We start from the raw sequence: 21473 nt of genomic DNA, 5'->3' as shown, positions 1-21473 counted from the left end.
GATCCCTAATTCCCTGTCACGTGGAGTCCTTTGCACTAAAACACGCGAAGGCTCTCTACCCAGCCTGTCAAGCCAATGTGATCGGTGGGGTTTATGGCTATTACATTAGAAATGAGTGACATAGCTGAGCCCGGACCTTCTCGATCATTCCCCAGTGACCTCGCTCCTTCTCAAAACTTCCTCGGGTGTCTGGCGACCTCTCAGGCGAAACCACCCGGACAAGAGGCTGTATAGCACCTGATACTTCATGACAGTTCCTGGAGGACACTTGTATAAGTTCCCAGCTTTACTGGAGTGGGTTCGAAGAGTGGCCCAAAAAATCTCTGGAGCCTGTGAACGTTTGGGAAAAGGGTCTTTGCCGATATGATAATTAAGCTAAGGATCTTGAGACAAGATCATCCTGGATTATCTGGGTGAGCCCTAAATCCAATGACAAGTGTCCTTCTAACAGCAAAGCAGAGGGAGGGGCGATACAGAGAGAAGACACAGAGGGAAGGTCATGTGAAGATAAAGGCAGGGATCAGGGTCACAATGCCACAGGCCACCACAAGCTGGAAGGGGCAAGGAAGAGCTCCCCGCGAGAGCCTGGAGGGAGCATGGCCCTGCCGCACCTCAATTTTGGACTTCTAGCCTCTAGCACACTGTGAGAGAATAAGTTTCCGCGTTTTTAAGCCCTCGCTGTTGGAGATGTAGGAAACGAATACATCTACAATCTTTATGAATAACATCAATCAGAAAAAAACAACACTAACAAAAATAAGGATCACGGATGGACAAGCGAAATGTGGTATATCCATATAACGGAATATCACTCAGAAAGGAAGGAAATTCTGGCACGTGCTACAACATGGATGAATCTTGAGGACATTGTGCAAAATAACATAAGCCAGTCACACACACACAAAACCCCAAATACCGTATGATTCCACCTGTACGACATGCCTAAAGTAGTCAAATTCATAGAGACAGAAAATAGGATGATGGTTGTCAGGGCACGAGGGGGAGAGGGGAGTTGAGATTTAGTGTTACGTATAGGGTTTCAAGGCTACAAGATGCGAAGCATCATGGAGGTGAGTGGCCGTCATGGTTGCACAAAATTACGGATACATTTCATACCACTGAAATGTACACTTAAAAACGATTAAGATGGTAAATTTCATGCTAGGTGCGTTTTACCGCATTTTTAAAACTGAGGGGAAAGAATCCCAAAAGGTAAGGATCACAGCATTTACAAATTCACAGTCACCATGTTGCAACAATGGGGTCTGAGAACAAAGGCACAGGAGGAGGGCGGAGTGTTGAGACCGGTCCTGTTTTACATTGGTAACCAAGCCAAGCTGACTCAGAGGCGGTCCCATGTCAGGGTGCTACACATGCATTACATTTTTCTAGATCACACCCATCAGAGGTCAGTACGCCCACTGGGTGGGGTCTTGATTCTGCTATGAAGCCAGTGCAAATGACTCCCAGAAGTCCCAAATCTGAAGGCACCGTGTGGAAAGCCTCCACGACTTGCACCTTCCAGAAGGCTCTCGCCGAAACCCGAGGCCAATCTGGCGCGAGGCTCCAGCAGCCACAGCCAACACCCGCTCCAGGGAGGAACTTGACTAAGCAGATGTTTCTTCAAAATGGCATGTTCCTGGATCGAGTTTATTTTACATATCCCTTCTCACAGCTGTTGAACTAAACCGGAGGTCATCGACAGCGCCCCCGCCCTGCCTACTGCCTCAACTCTTTTTGGGGAACACAGTTGCATATGTGGACCGAGACAGCTGTTTCGATCCGCGCCTTCCGTAAACGTGGCTCAAATCTGGGGGCTATGCTCGGGATCCTCCCACCGCTTTTCCTACAGCTGAACATCCGCGAGATGGTTCTGATGTTTTATTATTACTCTTTCGAAATGCAATTTCCCAATTGCTCCCAACTCAACAGGTTTATTTCAGTCCTGCACAGATCACACTTGGGAACCCCTATGGAAATGCCGTGGGCCTCTCCCCCTGGGCTCCGGGGAGGGACAAGGGACATGTTCAGGGGACAGGTGGGGAGCACACGCCCGCTGCACTTTGACTCTTGTGATCTGACCACCTGGACTTCATGCTGCACTTTGGATAAGCCACGACCAACTTCCCCAATAGCTTTCCTGCGACGTACTTCACGGAGGGCCAAAAACTCAGCACCGACCACACTTGGGCTGACAATGAAAACTATTGTTGGAAAGGCCACGGAAACTCCTCTTGAGCCCCCAACTACGTGGGAGAGTGGGCCCTCCTCGCAGGTCTCCCTGCCGCCAGTGCTCCCACTGCTTTGCGCCCTGAGTCCTACAGTCGTCTCCAAACTGGCCTCCCTGACTGCGGCATTTAGGACAGGTACGATGCTGTGCATTTGCCGCCTCTGACTTGTTCCAGAACACCTCATACCTCCAGCTGGGTACCAACAAGCTACTCTTATTCCCCCCTCCCCCAACCCCAGGCAACCATTAATCTGCTTTCTGTCTCTATGGATTTACCTGTTCTGGGTATTTCACGTACATGCAAGCAAACCACGGGTAGCCTTTTGTGTCTGGCTTCCCTCACTTAGCATGACGTTTTCAAGGTTCATCCATGCTGTAGCAGGTATCATAACCCCTTCCGTTTTAAGGCTGAGTATTATTCCTTGTCTGTATATACTACGTGTTGTTGGTCCGTTCATCCGCGCGTGGACACTGGGTCGTTTCCACCTGCTGGCTGTTGTGAACAGAGCTGCTATGGGAGTGGTTTTACGTGCATCTGAGGACTCCCGCGCATTCTTTTTTTTTTTTTTTTTTTTTAATTTTTTTCAACGTTTATTTATTTTTGGGACAGAGAGAGACAGAGCATGAACAGGGGAGGGGCAGAGAGAGAGGGAGACACAGAATCGGAAACAGGCTCCAGGCTCCGAGCCATCAGCCCAGAGCCCGACGCGGGGCTCGAACTCACGGACCGCGAGATCGTGACCTGGCTGAAGTCGGACGCTTAACCGACTGCGCCACCCAGGCGCCCCTCCCGCGCATTCTTTATACAGCAATGTAATCCAGTCGCTTTCAGCTCCAGCCATCAGGGCTTCAATGGCTTCCCAGCATTCTTAGGATAAGGCCCAAATTCCTGAATAGGACTCTGGAGGTCCTCTTGCTCTGACCCCTCCCCACTCCTCTAGCATCTTCTCTCACACCTGCGCTCTTGCCCATCTGGCTTTTTGTTTCACACTCTGCTGTGCCTGTCCGCGCCTCTGGGCCTCTAGGGAGGCTGTTCCCTCTTCCTGGAACACCCTTCCCCTGGGTAAGAGGCAAGTGCGCGTTAACAGTCACTTCCTTATCACCCGAATCCAATTAGCTACCCTGGGCCCTGGTGCAGAGCCAACGCCGGCCCCTCCGTGTTTCCTGGAAAGAAAGGCACCCCAGAGCTTGCTGTGGGATTAGGAAAACTAAGCTAGACCTTGCTGTGCAATCCCACGGAGGCTGCCCAGAGACACTTGGGGGCCTCTCAGATTTAGGTCTCGGAAACGCCCCACTGGGGGGGTTTGAATGTGGTCATGTGGACTCAGTGGCCTGTGTCTGTCAAAGCTGCAGGACCAGTTGGTGGCCTTCCCAAGCTGCTAGGCGTCCTGACTTACCTCTGCCCAGGACACATTCTCCATCCTGAAATGTGTGATGGGTATGAGGCAATCTTTTCTTTCGTATCAGAGCGGGTTAACACCCCACAGGCCTGTAAGAAGCCGGGGGGGGGGGGGCAGTGACTCCCTCTGCCTCTGAACTCCGGCCCCTAATTCCACAGCACGGGCTCCGCTCAGCCCAGAGGCGGCAGCTGGTGGGGCCGCTGCGGAGAAAGCAGGAAGCAGGCTCTGTGGCACAAGGCAGTCACACCTGAACCCGCCAGGCTCTGGTTCGGCCCGAGCCGCAGGGGGTTCTGGGTCACGCAGGATGTGGTTTTCTTAAGGGTGGAGAGGTGTAGGCCTTCACTTTCCACCCGCCCTTTCTTTTCCTCACTTCGATTCTGAGCCCTTGCCCCCCGAGTCCGTGCACTCTCACGTGCACACGCGCACAGTGCAAGAGCACGCCTGTATACGCACACACCCCCCGGACAAGCCCACGCGCGTGCGCTCCCACACAGGCGGCTCGAACGTGCTCTTTGTTTCCCATTTTCTGACTCCTAAAAACAGTCTAATATACCTCTTCCTTCTACATAGTTCCTAACAGTCCCCTTATCTCTTTTGATCAATTGTCCCTCACTCCAATTTCCACAGGAACAGTTAGCAGCAACCGCCTGTAAAGACAATACACGTTAAATCGCGAAGAGATCAGTCAGCTCCCAGTACTTTCTTTCCTCCGCGGGTAAAGATGAAAGAAAAAACAAAACAAAACGGTGGAAGAGCCTCTTTTGTGGTTCTGCCGACCTCTGAGGAAGACGATGGTAGCTTCGAAGGCATCCCGTGTGTCACTTACCTCCAGGACTTTCCCTGTGATAAACTGGTGACAGGCTTCACATTTCACCCCAAAGAGCCCCTGGTAGTCCTTTTCACAGTAGGGCGCGCCGTCCCTGCAACACAAGAGTTTTCAGGTCCTGAGAGGGCCGAGGGGCCTGGAAGACGCCAGACCCACACTTCCCGGGGCCCTTTTCCACAGAGGGTGGTAGGGCGTGATGCTCTCGCACCCAGCATTCACAGGCCGGGAGATCTGGGCAGGCGCGATCAAAGTGCACGAAGCCACACGACGTGGAGGGACGGCTGTGGTTCTCCGGGCTCCACAGAAAGATTACCACGGCGGCCTCCCTGTTGTCTCGGACCCAACGAGCAAAACACGGGCGCCATTCTCTTTCACCACCAGGCCAGATGGGCTTCAGACGTGGTGTCAGCGTGCACCCTCCCCCCACCACCTCCTGGAGCTCACAGGCCAGAGCCTGGGACGCCAAGTCCTCAGCCCTCAGGAGGCCCCAGGAGCACAGGGCCTTCTCACTCAGCCTCTCCAACCCTCCCTATTTATTTACCTCTGAGCACAGAAAAAATACTGTTTTCTATGCGTGCCCTTGAGTGCAAAAGTTCAGAAGCACCACGGTAGACATCCCAATGGCCTACCCCCGCACAGCCTTCTGCGTTCGCTTAATAGCTGGGCATCCTTCTCCTTCTTCTTACCCTGGCTGTGTGTCAGAATCACCTGTGAAGCTTTTTCCTTCTGATACAGGCGTTTCAGCTTCACCCAGGACTACAGAATTAGATTTCTAGGTGGTGGGGCCCCCGCTACTTTTTTGTTTGTTTTTTGTTTCACTGTATTCTTACATTTTTTTTTTTGAAGAGCAGATACATATTTACCTGGTTGGAGAATATTTTTTAAGCATAGAAAGGTTTAGTGACGAAAATAAATTTTCCCTCGTTGCCTTTGGACGCCCCCCCCCCCCACTCATTCTTCCCTCCTTCAATCAAAAGGGAGCCGCTGTAGGGGCGCCTGGGTGGCTCCTGTCAGTTGAGCGTCCCACTCTTGGTTCCGGCTCAGGTCGCGATCTCGTGGTTTGTGGGATCGAGCCCCGTGTCGAGCTCCACGCTGACGGTGTGGAGCCTGCTTGGGATTCCTTCTCTCCCTCTGCCCCTCCCCCACTGTCTCTCTCAAAATAAATTTTACAACCTTAAAAAAGAAAGGTAACCGCTGTAACTAGTTTCTCCAAGCTACGTTATAAAAACAAAACAAAATAAAACTTCACTTTAGCCGTTACACCAGCACCTGACTCTAACACGAACCCGTTCCCTGGTGGGTTGGATTATGCATTGGTCCCAATGCGCTCAGTGCTTAGACCCTGTGTGTGTGTGTTTTTTTAGGGCAGGGCGGGGTGGGGGGGAGGTGTCAACCACATTCAAGACCTAGAGGAGGAGCAAGGTCTACTAGTTCCAAATAGGAAAAGAAAAAAGGTTAGGGAAAGTAAAATTACTGAAGAATTGATTACAACATACAGTGTAACATTATGTCAGTTTTGTTCGTTAAATTAGGCAGTGACTGACGTCTCATTAAATTCACTGTAGGCAAACTACAGGGACAGCGGAAGAATAAAATTCCTTTTATAAAAACAAAAACGCAGCACAGTGAAAGTTCATATTGATTATGGGGTGTGAATGCCTTTATGCCCAATGGGGTGGGGTGGGGGTTCCCCTCCCCAGAGCAGGCCCCACTGGAAGGATCCCGCGGCCTGTGCCCCGATCTTACTTGCTGATGTACTCCCCGGTGAGAACCTTCCCACAGGACTTGCATTTAAAGCACCCCAAGTGCCACTGCTTCTCCAGGGCCAGCAGCGCCTGCCCGTTCTTGATGTCCCTTCCACAGCCAGCACAATCTGGAAAAGAGCAGAAGCCCGCAGTGACTCCCACGTTCGTTCAGCTAAGTCCACGCACGCGGGCCAGCTCTGAAGCCCGGCCCGCGCCCGTCCCACACTCAACAGATGTCTACCGAGGCACCACGTCCTTCCCCTCTTTCCTGCACCAAGTCCTTGCCATCCTCACATAGCACGGAACCTTCACGAACCTCAGTGGATCCACGGGGAGGGATGTCCTTCATCCGTTTATTTCCTTGGGGATTATTTAAATACCCTCTGAGCTCCAGCTGGCCCAGAGAATATTTAATTACGTTGTCTTGGCTGTGATTTTTCAGGAAGCTCTCACAGGCCTTTATTAATTGAGGGCACATGTGAGAAGCTAAAGATCTCAGGCAGGATGCCTCACGTCACAATATATATGTGATTCCTGGAAAGGAGCCCACGAATCTCAGTCTTGTAAATGGGCCTCTCGACTTCCTTATCATCCTAAACCAGACTTTGGAAGATTTGCGACCATCAGTTTAACAGCTCTTAATGCCCTAGCTTTAAATTCTCCATGGCAGGCTCCTGTGAAGCAGAGGAAGGAGAAAGCGTTTCTTTGTGGGAAAGGGCGTGGGGCTCTGGAAGGAGCAAGGTCTGGTTCTGAACCCAGCTCAGCAACTTGCTGGCCAGCCACGTGACCGGGCCGGTTCTCCCCCTCTCTAAGCCTTGGTTTCCTCGGATGGAAGCTGGGATGCCACTAACACGTGTCTCAAGCCTCCAATGAGGATTCGATGAAATAATGGAGTTAACGCAGCGGCTGGCACATGGGAAGTGGCCCTATAAACGTTTCCCAGTGTTGTAATTGCCATTATTCTGATTATTAAATACTTCATTGTTAGAGAAGTTGAGCATTTAGAAGAACCCAGGAGAATGTCAACTAATGCAACCTTTTTGAAAAGCAACATAAACGTCCACAGACATTTAAAGTCAATGTATCTGAGCAAACGAAGCGGCGCGTTGCTGGGAGACTGGCCAGCACGTCCCCAGCTGATCGTAGGAAACACCCATGGAATGAAGCGATGCCCAGACAAGGCCACTCGGGCACACAAAACGATGAAACACCCCCCTCTTCCGACCACACGTGTGACTGCTGCTCCTTTGCTGGTGACACTCCTGACCCTACTTTAACCCTCCCTCCTCCCAGAAAAACTTAGAGGTGCCCACTGACCTGCCTCGGCATCTTGCCGGTACACGGCCCAGAACTGCTCCCGCGGCCCTGACTCCTCCCTGCTCCCACTCAGCAAGAGCTCGCACCCTATGACAGTCCTCCGGGGATGGCTCGCCATTCCCCTGTGTTCTCCCTTGGAGCAGTTTCAGTTAGCTGGGCTTCTCCTCCTCCTGGTCCTCCTCCTCCTCCTCCTCCTCTCCTCATCTTTGTGACTACAGGCGTGTTTCTGGTGATCTTGGCCAGTGGGTATTAACACACCTTTGGATCCGGCAAGTTCACGTCTAATACTTCAGTCTACAAATATGCTTGCAAATGAGCATGCGTGAGTGTGTGTCTGGCGTGTATGTTTTCCCTGAAGAAAATAAACGTATTCCCTGCGGCACTTTTATAACAACAACACCGAAGGTAGCCTATATGGACGTTAATGACGAACTGGTGAAATTAATTATAGTACAGTCCGTAATGGAATCTATATCCTATTGAAAAGAATGAGGTTGATTTGTGTCTGACATGGAAACATGTCCAAAACAGATGATGTTGAAAAAGGCAACCTGTGGAACAGTATGCGTAACAGAAGCTCCTTTACAAAAAATTAGCAAACTGTACGTGTTTGTACACACGCCTGTATATGAAATAAAACATTTCTTGGGAAAAAAAAAAAAGAAATTCCTAAGATAGTTCCTTCTGTGGAGAAGGACTTTTTTACTTCACATCCTCTGTGTTGTTTGAATTATTATTTTTTTGTTACCCTGAGAATGTAATAAAGAAAAAGTTAAGCAAATATTTATAAAGTTAAAAACATAATTGCTATACAAGTTCTAAATATTTCAGATTAGAACTTCTGTAAGTATAGCCCATTATTAGCTGAGTGTGTATTATATGATCACAAAGCATTATTATTATTATTTTTTAAAGCAGGAGGAGTTTATAGGTTTCCCGGAAACTCCTGGTAGTTTACTGCAAGGATAAAAATGGAAGGCCATGATATTTGTCCATAAATACAATTTTTAAAGGTTAGGAACACGATGAGTTTAAGATGAATTGACAGTTTTTAATCCAAGTTGAACTGAATTTTTCATTCCTCTGATTAGATACGTCCACTAGGTGGCAGTAAAGATTTAGAGTACCAAGGAAGCTGCCGGTTGGTAGATTTTTTTTTAAGTCAGAAAATAAATTTTAGAGATGGCTTTCAATTCTACAAACTGAAGACAGTTGGACTCAGGGGGGGTTGGTGGAGCCATATGGGGTCTCCTCTTGCGCAGCGCTGAGATCTTGGGAGATGGGAGGCCTGGAATGGTAAGAGTCCAGGCTTTGGAGTTGGCATCGACGTTAACTCGACGTTAACTTGGGAAAGTGACAGTCTCTGAACACTCCCTTCTTCATCTGTGAAATGCTGGCCCTCTTCCTAGGTTGCAATGAGGACAAAGACCCTGCACTGGGACGTGCTTTGCACGACACTTGGAACCCTCGGTTCATGTTAGCTTCTCAACGTGGCTCCACCTTTCCTTGGTAGGAGCAGAGCTGGGACTAGAAACCACGTTTCTGGGTTCTAAGTCTTGTTCTCTGTGCAAACGCATTAATGCCTAGATGTCTCGGAGCTCTGAAAGCAGATGAGACACAATTCAAGAGCAACAGCGACATCTCTGATCATTCTGCATGGAGGGCTTTGGATGAACCAGGCACCGTGTGAGGGCTACGGAGACCTGGTCCCATTTATTATTCAATCAATTTAGTCCAAGTACCTCGCAGTCTGGAAGCCTCTGACCTCACAGGTGGTGTCCCATACCTCTCAGATCCTCTGTGCCCTGCAGTGTCCCATGGAAGGCAGATGTTCCGGAACTGATTTTGATAATGGTCTGTAGAAAAGCATTCACCGAATGCCGAATGCCTAGAGCCAGGCAGCTGGTAAAGCTGGGCTGGAAACAGAGGCTGGGGATGAGCCTCCTTCATCCCAAACCTTAAGTCATCAATCAAGCAAATCAAAGACCACCTTCTAGAAAGTAGAATACTGGTTCATATCATCTGGTTCAAAGGAGTCTGGTACATGTCACAGAGGCTACCCATTCATTCCTCTTGGGGCAAAACCATAAATTCTCCACTTAAGCCTGATGTCACACATGTCCTGACGGGCAAAGTGGGAAAGAAGCAGGGGACAAAATGATTCGTGCTGGATTGTTCCCTTCTCCCATGCTCATCCCAACTAAGCTCTTTTATAAAGAACAAAATGTCCTACTCTGTATCTTCATGTTTTTCAGCTGTTGAGAAAATTGTTTCCACATCACTGAAGCAGCTGCCGATAAATATAGAAAGCTGGTGATTGGTGCTGGAATTATTGCCAAAGTCAGAAATAGGTGAATGTGAAGCAGCATCAAGGAATTCAAATCCTCCAGCAACTCGCCAATATCCCAGCAAAAACAACTAATGACCAAACGTGTCAATAGAAAAAAAAAAAAAAAAAAACAACTGTAAATATTCTGCCCCAAGCCTTTCATTCTTGGCAGTAAGAGCCAAGAGAAGAGCAAGAATTTGGCTACTTATGTCCATGTTAAACTAACATCCAACTACACATGGTTCCATATTTGTATCATTTTGTTCAAAGGCAATAAATATCCTTGAGAACAGGGGTCCTGTCTCTCTAATTTTTTTTTGGCATAGGGTCATGGACACCTGGGCTTCAAAAGTTTTGAAGTCGGAGAAGGTGACAAATGGCTCTCAGAAAATAAACTTGCGTGCCCAAGCTGAAAAAGATGTCATCACTTGGGCAGCACTTAAGGTCCTATCAGATTGGGTACCTCTGATCTCCTTGAGAACTACTTCTGTCTTCTCAGAATTGCTCACTTGGGAAAAGTAAGGGCCCCAAAGACGTCTTACTCTGTGAAGATGCCTCTCTGGAGATGACGGTTGAGGACACAGAGGTCTAGGAAAGAAAACCATGTGGTCACGAAATCCCCACGCCCACCTTCCTAGGCCTGCCGGGTTCAGTCATGCCCAGAACCATTGACGAAGCTGGACATTGCCATTCATAGTAGCTACGCAGCTGGGATCAAAACTTTTAGAAGACAGAATGGGAACTTTCCTAGTGTCTTGGCATTTTGGGCCACGGTCTCAGAGCTGAAGACGATGGTGATAAATATTCCATCTCCCAAGGAAGGGTGCCCGGAATCCCTCCAGGACTTTCCAAAAGACAGTAGGATCTATCTGATGACTACCAACCCCTATTACCCACCTACCTCTGAAATCAGAGATTTGGAAAGGCACAGAGGAGTCAGCGGGGAGCTGTCCACACAGCAGGAGTGTGGTGGTGTTCTCTCCCCTCTGCTGTGACAGGGATTTAGAGGCCCCGGGGAGAAGGACCTAGATGTTTACTGAGTGGGAAAGCTCAGGCTCTAGTGCTGCTGTGGGTCCGGAGTTCTTAGAACAAACCGATTGGGGTGTCCCAGAGCCTGGAAGCATTCATAAACAAAAAACCTAGAGCCTGATGAATTTGGAAGATTTGGAAAGCAGGAAGCTGGTTGGAGCCCCCCCGAATGGCAGGCTAAGGAGAGGCTGGAGTGGGAACGGCATACACTTCCACCATTTGGCTCCCTGGGGATGCACTCGTGTCCTGTGGCTGGTGCCTACGCCCAAGCATCTGGAATGAACCCACAGGAGAAAACTGTCTGCGGAGGGTGTGGGACTTCATTAGTAAGAGGCTAGGAGACCACTAGGCAGCAGGACCTGAGTTCGTCGCAAGAGGTTAACCAGAAATTGCATGCTTTTGTTCAAGAACTCAAATTGCACCCCATAGAAAAAGGTCTCCAGCCGTGTTAGTGGAGACAGAAGCATGACAATACCAGATCTCTAACACCTTGTCCCTTCTACCTCCAAATCCCTGCCCCTGCCTGCTCCCCAAAGAGCCACAGGATAGGAAGGAGGTATAGAAGGAGGTAAAGAAGAGGTTGTGCCTACTGTAGGTCTCCGGTTTGGGTCGGATCTGAGCTGGGAAAAGGTGTGGCTCTGGGATGAATGAGAGAATCGAGTTTCCAATAGGCGAGGACTTCTAGGAGCCGAAGGTGACCAGAAAGCTATGGGATCTAAGACATGATCAAGGGTGGGAAAGGGAATTCTGGATAATAAAAGTAATGACAGGGAAAAAGAAGGCTGTTCACTGTTGTGTCCAATGTGTGCTTTGGCCTGTTCCACACACAAATTGTGCCTGTCCCAGCGGTCAAGGGCTTTGGAGGCAGAGAGACCTGGAGTGGAAGTCCGGCTCGGACACTGAGCCAAGGGACCTTGGGCAGGCTAGGTAAGCACTGGCCATCAGTTTCTTCATCTGGAAAATGGGTAGGCTGGCAGCACCCGCCTTCCTGGGCCGCTGTGAAGACTGGCGAGAGTGTGGGCACACGGAAACACTCAGCGTCTGTTCTCAAAGGTGCAACAGTCTCACAAAACCTGCATTTCATCTCCCCCTTAACAGACAGGCAAGGCCCACTGTCAGCCTCTGGGGGAGGCATTTTGGTTTCTCTGGAACCATCATCATCATCATACGAACATTACTATCATTATAGTTATTGTTCAGCTCGTGACTTTTGAAAGGTCTTGTGCGTCTGTTCTCTCAACCCCCTCTCAGGGCTCACGCTCACCTAGAAGGGCGGTGATTATCTGGATTTTACAGATCACAGAGCATTTGAGAGCCGGAGGGACCTTCAAGCCCATGTGATGCAAACGCTTCACTTTACACACCAGCCAACGAAGGCCCAGGGTGAGCCTTGGCTTTGCACGCAGCCACACAGCTCAACAGTGTCCAATTAACTGCACAGTGGGAATCTTCTATTTGCAAATGCACATGAACCCAGGACTTTACAGTGGGCGGGGCTTCTCAGAACCTAGACGTCCAATCACAGGTTTGTTTTCCTGATTCTAATCTCTTGTGCTATCAGTGGGCAAAACCAGCCAGGGGGGAACTGGAATACGAAGTGTTCACCGGAGGGGAAAGCCTGTGTAAGTGGAGAATTATTGTGAAAATGATGTAAATCATAAAAGGGACCAAAAAAAGACTTTCCCAATTTAACTGATGCTTGCTGAGATCCTGTGAGGTTATAAAAAGTCCACAGAGGGGCGCCTGGGTGGCTCTGCCGATTCAGCGTCCAACTCTTGATTTCAGCTCAGGTCACGATCTCACAGTTCCTGAGTTCGAGCCCTGCTTCAGGCTCTGTGCTGACGGTGCGGAGACTGCTTGGGATTCTCTGTCTACTTCTCCGCTCCTCTGCCGCTTGAGCTCACTCTCTCTCTCTCAAAATAAATAAAGAAACTTAAAAAAATAATAAATAAAACTTCCGTAAGTATTTTGAGTCAGTTCCGAGTATCTCTTTCCTTTACTGAAAAAAAATTTTTTTAATTAAGAACGAAAGGAAATCACCTTTAAGTATTTAAACTGCTGCCCATGTAAGTTCCAGAAAATTCAAGCTTTCCCTGGAATCCTTTTTTAAAAATAATACTGGAAAAGAAACTCGATTTGTCATCACCGAAGATTAGCACACAAGTTCATGGCTATACACGGGGAGGAAAAATAAACAGAAGCAAAATCATTTCAGATTTAGATTGTTATTATTAGAAAGTAGAGTAAGGCTTTGGAGACCCTATAAAATACTCAAGTGGTGTCCTTTTAATAGACTGCTAACTAGAGGCACTTCATCCCTGGGCCAGGACTCAAGAGCTCCGGGAAAAAGAAAACAAAAACCAAATTTAAGTTCCAGAGTTTGGCTAACTTCAGATCCTGAATTTTGATGACACTGGATCTTGTCATTCAACTGTTCCTACAGGACACGGATTTCTCATTATCTGTGTGATAACATGGTAACAGCAGAAAGCTAGAGAGCAGCTGTTCTATCCAAAACAGAGGAAAAGGGGGGACGCAATAGAAGGGTGACCTGATTCTCTTAGGTTAACAAGCTGCCTTCTACACAAGCCTTTAACACATGTCGGGTCAGCCTCTGACACGTGGGTTCCTTCACGGGAATAACACTTTGGAGGCCTGTGGTGGCTGCTCACTTTGCTAGGGTTTCCATCCCTCCACAGAGTCTAAATGTCAATTGCCACCTGTTGTCACTTTTGAACTGACACTGACTGAATCTGTGTTAATAGCCTGGCCTTTTTTTTTTACAGACCCTTCAGTTTGCAACCCATAGATTACAAAACAAAAACATCTAGATTCTCCTGAAGTTATTTTTAAAACTAAGAGTTGGCCTAGGGTTTAACATCTTTAAGATATAGAAGATTTGGGTATTTGAAAACACTTCTCCTTGACCAAAAAGGGCACATTATACTGAGTAGTGACAGGAATGTCAATCGAACACATGGATAGGGTGGAATGTTGATTTCCTTTCATCGTCTAGGCTGTTCAGTGTGGTCACGTTCCAGACCAGACCTCTCTGAGTAGATGGATGTTGACTGTCCACAGGCCAGTTTTGGAAAAACAACCAAGTCACAGAAATGAGCCCACAATTGACTTTTCTAGCATGTCATGGCAGATACCATGGGTGTGGGGTCACCGTAAGAAAGGACAGGGAGAGGCCCAAACACAAGGTGAAACTGTGAGCATGTTAGGCTAAGCACTTCTCAAGAATCGGTTTTAAAAAGCACTTTCTGGGGGCGCCTGGGTGGCTCAGTCGGTTAAGCGGCCGACTTTGGCTCAGATCACCATCTCGCAGTCCGTGAGTTCGAGCCCCGCGTCGGGCTCTGTGCTGACAGCTCAGAGCCTGGAGCCTGTTTCAGATTCTGTGTCTCTCTCTCTCTCTGACCCTCCCCCGTTCATGCTCTGTCTCTGTCTCAAAAATAAACGTTAAAAAAAAAATTTTTTTTAATAAAAAAATAAAAAGCACTTTCTGACTTCTGAAATTCTATGCTGCCAGTCACCAAAAAGCAGTATGAGGTCGTAAGATAAATACTGGCGGGGGCAGGGGGTATGTGGGAAATTTCAGGAAGGTACAACGTACTTGCCACTCCGTGGCCAAAGGGGTCTCAATGCCATAAGTAATGTACATCTCAAATCTCTAAAAATAAATTATTTTAAGAGGTGATGTGCTGCCTAAATATGTCACCTTGAACCGGACTTTTCCATAATCTCTCATGTCCCTGCTTAGGTCAGCTGTTCCCTTTGCGGTCTCGATGGCCACGGTGGAAACATCACAAGCCAGAGCAGCCTCGGACCTGCTATTTTAAGTGAAGGTTCTTGTTGTCTTTGGAAAACAATACCACACAACAAAACACGTTTTCATGGGCCATAATAGCAACACTTTGTCAGCCTTCCTCAGGAAAGCTGAAGGCAGGCCTGGCAAACCATTTTCCAAGTCCTATAAATCGTATCTTTCATTCTTTTAAACGGAGTATCATATATGCTCAAGGAATTTCAGTTACTTGGCCCATAATCTTCATAAATACAGACCATTTACCCATTGAAAACTTCCAGTTCTGATCCCTAGGCCAGCACTCACAGAATTCTGTGGGGAGTTATTATGGATTCTCAGGGTTAGGAAGCCGTCTCCTCTACCTAGTACCGTGTGTGTGTTTTTCCCATGTTCATGACCAGGATCTGAACAGGAAATTCAAAGGAGCCAGACCGTTTGCCTTTCTTCTCCATGGATTTGGTACCAGCCCAGACCTGCACCCCGAAAGCATCAGACTGGAGAGTCTGAGAATCTCCGCTAGTTGCCTTTGGATGATGGCTTTGAACGGCCCATAGACATGCCATGGCCCTCGGCACCGGGCTCAGCACTGGTTCCAACGGGCCTTATTTCCCACTGTGCTTCCCGTGGCCTGCTTGCCATGCGTGAGCGCTCCGGGTGCCTTACGTACAGGGAGAATGCCAGATATTTGAGACCATGCATATTTGAGACTGAGCGTGTACTTCGGAAAGGGTATCGAAAGCTGGTTAGAACTGGTTAGGACGTTAACCTCCGCTGCCTTGCGTAACAATCTCCTGAACAACCCCTCTGCCATTCTCCAAGCTACGAGTAAAAATTATCACATGCTTGTACTTTCCAGAGATGGGATGAGATTCTTTGAGGGGAAATAAAAAACATGAGCATAAAACATTAGTTCTGTTTGTCATCTACTCTAATTTTTAGGTTAAGGTCCTCTGAAAGAGAACTCGGCGTGTCTGCGTGTTCCCATGCCCGTCTTCAGAACTCTAACTAAAAAATGGAGGCGGGCGGGGGGGGGGCTACGTTCATGGAGTAAACCATCACCCTGTTCGGTGCATTCACAACTTCAAAATTCCTAGCTAACAATTTCAAAAGCCCAGCGGGTGGAGGACAGGCCCGAAGGCTCACTGCTTTTCGGGCCCGTCCCCTCCACTGTCAGCCTCCATCTGTCTCGTGTGGTCGCTCCGCGTCGTTTCTGATGATGCAAACATCACCGGGATTCACCGGAGATCAAGAGTAGGATTCTCTTTTGACTGCAAATGCCACCGGGACGGCCAGAGGAAATTGGGGCGTCATGGAAACAGAGCCGAACACTACCCGATCATGGGATGCTCCTGGAAAAGGTTACGGTCACATGGCGGCCTCAAGGATACCGATTTCCAACCTGCACGGGTGAAGAGTTCAGGCCGTGGCTTCAGTGGAGTGGGCATCTTTGCCACGGGGCCTCCCTCGGGAGAGAGTAAATGACTGCTCCCCCAGCCCTCGGCTCCGTGGGCTTGCGGCAGTTTTTTCTGCCTACAGTGAATAATCCAGACAGGGGAACGGTTAGACGGATGCGTGCAGGAAGACAGAACTGACATGTCTGAAGTTCAAAACCGGAGTCCTCGGCACCGCTGATACTCTGCTAGACAGGGTTCAGAAAACTAGGGGTCAGACCTCCACCAGCAGGACTAAGTAGTCCTCTGCTCAAGTTACGGCCAGCAATGGAGGAAGAAAACGAATGGGAAAGAAGAAGAAAGAGTAGGAGAGGGAACAAACAAGGTGCCCCAGACGAAGGCTGCCCCCTGCGGCCATTCAGCGGTGGTCACGCCTCAGCCTGCCACACTGTGAAACATTAGTGGACACCAGCCCAACACTCTCCAGGGGGAGATTCACTGTTTTTGACATTTGGGACAGTCCTCAGCCAACCCCTCTTAAAACTGTACAAGGAGCCACGTGAATTACAAAGAGGAGCTCAAATAATCATCCATGTATGTTCAAAGCAGCACTATTCATAACAGCCAAAAAAGATGAATCTGACCTAAATGCTTGTTAACAGATGCACACATACACAAATCATGTTCTAGCCACATGAAGGAATATTATTCGGCCACGAAAAGGAACGGAGTACTGATAAATGCTACAACCTGTAGGAACCTTGAATACATTAAGCTAAGTGGGAGAAGACAGAAACAAAAGGCCACTTAGGTATTCCATTTATACGAAATATTGAGAATCCATAAATATCCAGAAATAGACAGAAGATTGGTGGTTGGCAGGGGCTGGGAGGAGGAAATGGGACTGCTTTATGGATATGGGGTTTTCTTTAGGGGTGATAACAATGTTTTGGAACTAGATAGAGGTTGTGGTTGTACAACATTGTAAATGTTTACTAAAATGTTCACATGAAAATGGTGAATTTTGTTATGTGAACTGCACTTCAATTAAAAATGTACCAAGAAGGGTTGTTTTTGTACTGATTCCCCTAATTTAGTTGTAAACTTTAACCTGGTGACGAGTTTTGGTTTTTTTTTAAATGTTTATTTATTTTTGAGAGAGAGAGAGAGCAGGTGAGGGGTAGAGAGAGAGAGGCAGACACAGAATCCGAAGCAAGCTCCAGGCTCCAAGCTGTCAGCACAGAGCCTGACGCGGGGCTCGAACTCATGAACTGCGAGATCATGACCTGAGCTGAAGTCGGACGCTTAACTGACTGAGCCACCTAGGCGCCCCAACCTGGTGAAGAGTTTTATGATAAATCTTTAACTGGCTACGGTCACTCAGCCTACTGGAGCTCTTGCCAAAGAGGAAATCGCACTTGAGTTCCACGTCAGTTTCTAAGGTTCAATACTCATTAGCAAACATCAGCTCATTTACTCCCTGCCAGAGACGGGAAGAAAAAAAGAAGGGGTAGGATGTCTGTTTCAGGACTTTCATTATGTGACCAATCACTTAATACAGACACACTGAAGGTCACAGCAAGGGCAAAATGCACTGAGACTTTAGTCTGAAGTAGGTCTTTCATTTTACTTTATAAAATCAGCATTATTTTATTTTTTATTCTACTTTGGTTTTAAATAGATAAGGTATACACATGGTTACAATTTTTGTTTTCATATAGTAAAAATAATTTCCTTCCCTCCCTCCCTGCTGGAGACAAGTACTAATAGCAATTTCTCAAATATCCTTCTGGGACAATCTATAGGGACACACAACTCTAGGTACACACAGCTAGATTTTTACTGCTACTGAAAAATTAAAAAGAATTTGAAGAATGACTGCTGGTCCAATCATTAAAATCCTAGTTTTACTGACACATTGTTAGAAGGTGTGGATCTTATTATGTAAGAGGCATAGCTATTGAAACAAAGCGAATAACAAAATGTCATTGACTTTCCATTTGCTAAGATGCTTTTGGTATTCACTTTCGCTTTCTTCCATGTAAGGTATACCCATTCCCTAATAAGCAGAGACTTCTCCTCCTTTCTTACAACTAAGATGATCGAGGCTCTGGTTAAGTGAAAAGATGTGTCACTCTGGGATCTTTATGTCTGAATCATAATCGTTATAGATTTCAGTCCGAAAAAAGCCTGAATATTAATGTTCCCTTTTGCAACATACTTTGCCTCTCTGCAACGACCCTCTGGCTACCATGTACATTCCAAACTCTCTCAACACCCTCCTCCATAGCCAGTACAGCAATACGGGAACTGACACACGAGGTTAGACCCCTGCCCCTCGGGCCAGAACCCAAGACTGTCATCACCAAATTTATCTGAAGCAATAACCACATCCCCTTTTATTAAACAAGGGAGAAAGCTTGTAAATAAGAACGTGAAGGTGAGTTTAAACATGCCATTATCCCTTACTGCCCAATGCACCCAAGCTGTACCTATGTGATTTCACCACATCACAAAAGTCATCTCCAGTCTTCAATTTCACTTATTCATTCAAACAGTCGTCAGAACTCAACATTCCAGATCTTGGAGCTGAGATTTACTCTCTCAAAGCCTCCCCAGGGAAGGCATGGATTCACTCACTAAATGAACATTCATGCGTTTACTGTGAACCCAGGGAGATTCATAAGGACCAAAAACCAAAAAAAAACAAACAAGACAAAACAAAACAAAACAAAACAACCGTCCTTGTTATTAAGTAGCTCACAGTCTGGTGGGAGAGATAAACATACAAAGAACTAGCAGGAATATACGGTAATAACGGCCATAATAGAGAAGCAAAGCATCTTTGCCCAGGACACGGGGCCTAAGCAAATTCAAGGCTTTCAGTCTTTTGTGTGACAGTCAAAATAACAAATGGTTTTTGAAAAGAAGACACGTGAACAAAATGCTATGGGGCAAATTTATGTACAATTGCACACATCTGGAGGACTTAGCAAAATCCATGCGTGGAGATGATCTCTAGGTGATGGGGTTTCAGGTGATTTCTATCTCCTTCTTTGCACTTTTTTGTAAGATTTTTATTATTTTACGAGGAACGCCTAAACCCCTTAAAAAAGAGAAGATTGTTATTAGCCCATTTAGAGAAAGAGATGGCTTTGATTCAGTTTCCAGGATGCTTATACAGGGCTTGACATGCTAGACCTTGTGGAAGACAGAGAAAATAGGGTCCTTGTATTAATGAGTTCATTATCTTGGTGCTGGAGGTGGGTGGGCACGCGTCTTAATAACTAAAATGCAATAGGTTTTGTCCCAATGTTGGTTTCTCAGGTGGGACAACTGTCTTACAGTAATATGTTAACTATATAATAAAGAATTTGCCTGGTGGAACATTGTTGGTACTCAAAGAAATGTTTGTTGAATGAGTGACAACCTGTAATCGTTCTTTGACATTTACATTCATCATCTTTGTTCCCTGCTATTACCTCCACCCACAATCAATGGGTAGATCGCTGATCCCCAGGCATTGATTTTGCATACCAAGATCATAATTTTGCACTGACTTTGCACTGATTTTGCACTACTACCATTACCATACTGATCTTTCTAGAACATTGTTTTCATCTGGTCGTCCTCTAGATTAAAAACTATTCTCAGAAGTTCCACCTTGCCAAACTCCTCAAGGCCTCCCGAGACCTGGCCCTGTCACTCCATCTTTCCAGTTTCATGTCTCGGGACACAGAACAACAAGGCCTTTGGTCTGTTTGGGGTTCCCCCTGCACTGCTTTTACAAGAACCCTCTCCATATTTAGACTGTCCTCTCTTGCAGTATTTCATTCAACTCTCATAATAACCCTTGGAAGTAGTTATTTTCCAATTTTTAGATGAGGGTAGTAAGGTTCTAAAATGTCAATAGCTTGTCCAAGGCTCCCTGGCCAGGCAGAAGGAGGAGGAAGATTCCAACCCAGGCTTTCTGAAGTGGAGAGGCCATATCCTTAACCATTATGCTGTGCCCTCTTCTTTTGTTCCTTTCTGGCTCTAAATATCTCTAAAGCTCAAGTTCTAGTCTTGTAACTTCCGTAAAGAATAATGGTTAGCATACAGATGAGCTTATTAAATGTCATGAATCTTTCAGACATGTTATTTATATGAATCTGCACAGTCTCCTGAAAAAGGAACTTTTATTGTTTCCTGTTTTGTAGGCAAACAAACGGAGGCAGAGACTGAACTCTCAAGGCTACACAGCCTGTGCGTGGTAGATAGGGGTTAGAACCAGCCACCACATGTCCAGAACCCATACATCCTCTCGACAGGCAGTGTCTAAGGCAGATCTGATTTTGGAGACCCTGCCCTAAAATACATCACCAAGAGTCAAACTCCAAGAATCCAGGGGCTATCTGTGTTCCTACCTTCACTGGTTTTTAAACTGGGGCAAAGTATCAAATGAGCACATAAAGACATATCATGAACGCCAGAGTGAAAAAAGCAGGGTCACACAAAGTAGTGATGGTCTGACACAAATATTCAAAAATAAATGCCTGAACGGTAGGTTATTGTCTTATAACTAAACAGCACTTTCATATATGTATCCGTTTAATCCTGTAAGGTAGGTAACTATTACCATCCCATTTTACAGATAAGGCAGTGGAGGCTGGAGAGGTAAACAGACTGCTAGCAAGTGGCAGAGCTAGGATGTGACCCAGGCAGTCTGACGGCAGCGTCGAATTATCACCACCCGACCTATTCTTAGGTGTCTCAGCAGACAAGTCCCACTCAACCTGAAGATGATCTGGGGGAGAGAATTTAAGATAAAATAAAAATTACCTTGCAACTATCAAAAGCTACTGCACCGCACAGAAATGTAAACTAATGGAAAAGTTCTTCCTCCCCTTTGAAATTTTTTTTTTTTAACGTTTATTTATTTATTTTTGAGACAGAGAGAGACAGAGCATGAACGGGGGAGGGTCAGCGAGAGGGAGACACAGAATCTGAAACAGGCTCCGGGCTCTGAGCTGTCAGCACAGGGGCCCGATGCGGGGCTCGAACTCACGGACCGCAAGATCGTGACCTGAGCTGAAGTCGGCGCTCAACCGACTGAGCCACCCAGGCGCCCCTCTTCCTCCCCTTTGAAAACATGCAGGTGATTCTTTATCTGAAATGACTTAAATTCGGGCCGACTAGAGCATTTGCCCCGATACCTGTAGAAGTCTCTACTGCAGTTGGAATCGTGACAATGCTGTGCAGAGGGGGAGAGAGAGGAAGATGGGCTGGCATGCCTTTCCGTGGGGGTGGTCGCCCCGTCAACCCACCAAACCCACACGCAATCAGATGCTAGTCAGACACCCTTGGAAATGGAAAAGGACATTGCAGACAGCAGCCACTCCTGCTCAGGTGCCCGAAA

General features: G+C 47.2%; 1 protein-coding gene across 20 annotated transcripts in view; it reads right to left on the bottom strand.

Annotated features, from left to right (window-relative positions):
* Positions 1-21473, bottom strand: part of ABLIM1 (actin binding LIM protein 1) — a 218388-nt gene that overhangs the window by 92613 nt on the left and 104302 nt on the right. For all 20 annotated transcript variants that reach the window (XM_030335052.2, XM_030335038.1, XM_030335039.2 and 17 more), the window contains exons 5-6: positions 6203-6329; positions 4457-4550 (exon numbers count right to left, since the gene is read on the bottom strand). In XM_030335052.2, the coding sequence (XP_030190912.1) occupies positions 4457-4550; positions 6203-6329 (221 nt within the window). The remainder of the gene's footprint in view (positions 1-4456; positions 4551-6202; positions 6330-21473) is intronic.

The sequence above is a fragment of the Lynx canadensis genome, chromosome D2 (genome assembly GCF_007474595.2).
Source record: "Lynx canadensis isolate LIC74 chromosome D2, mLynCan4.pri.v2, whole genome shotgun sequence".
In the NCBI taxonomy this organism is placed as follows: domain Eukaryota; kingdom Metazoa; phylum Chordata; class Mammalia; order Carnivora; family Felidae; genus Lynx; species Lynx canadensis.
Note: the sequence above shows the minus strand (reverse complement) of the source record. Positions and strands in the feature narration are given on the sequence as shown.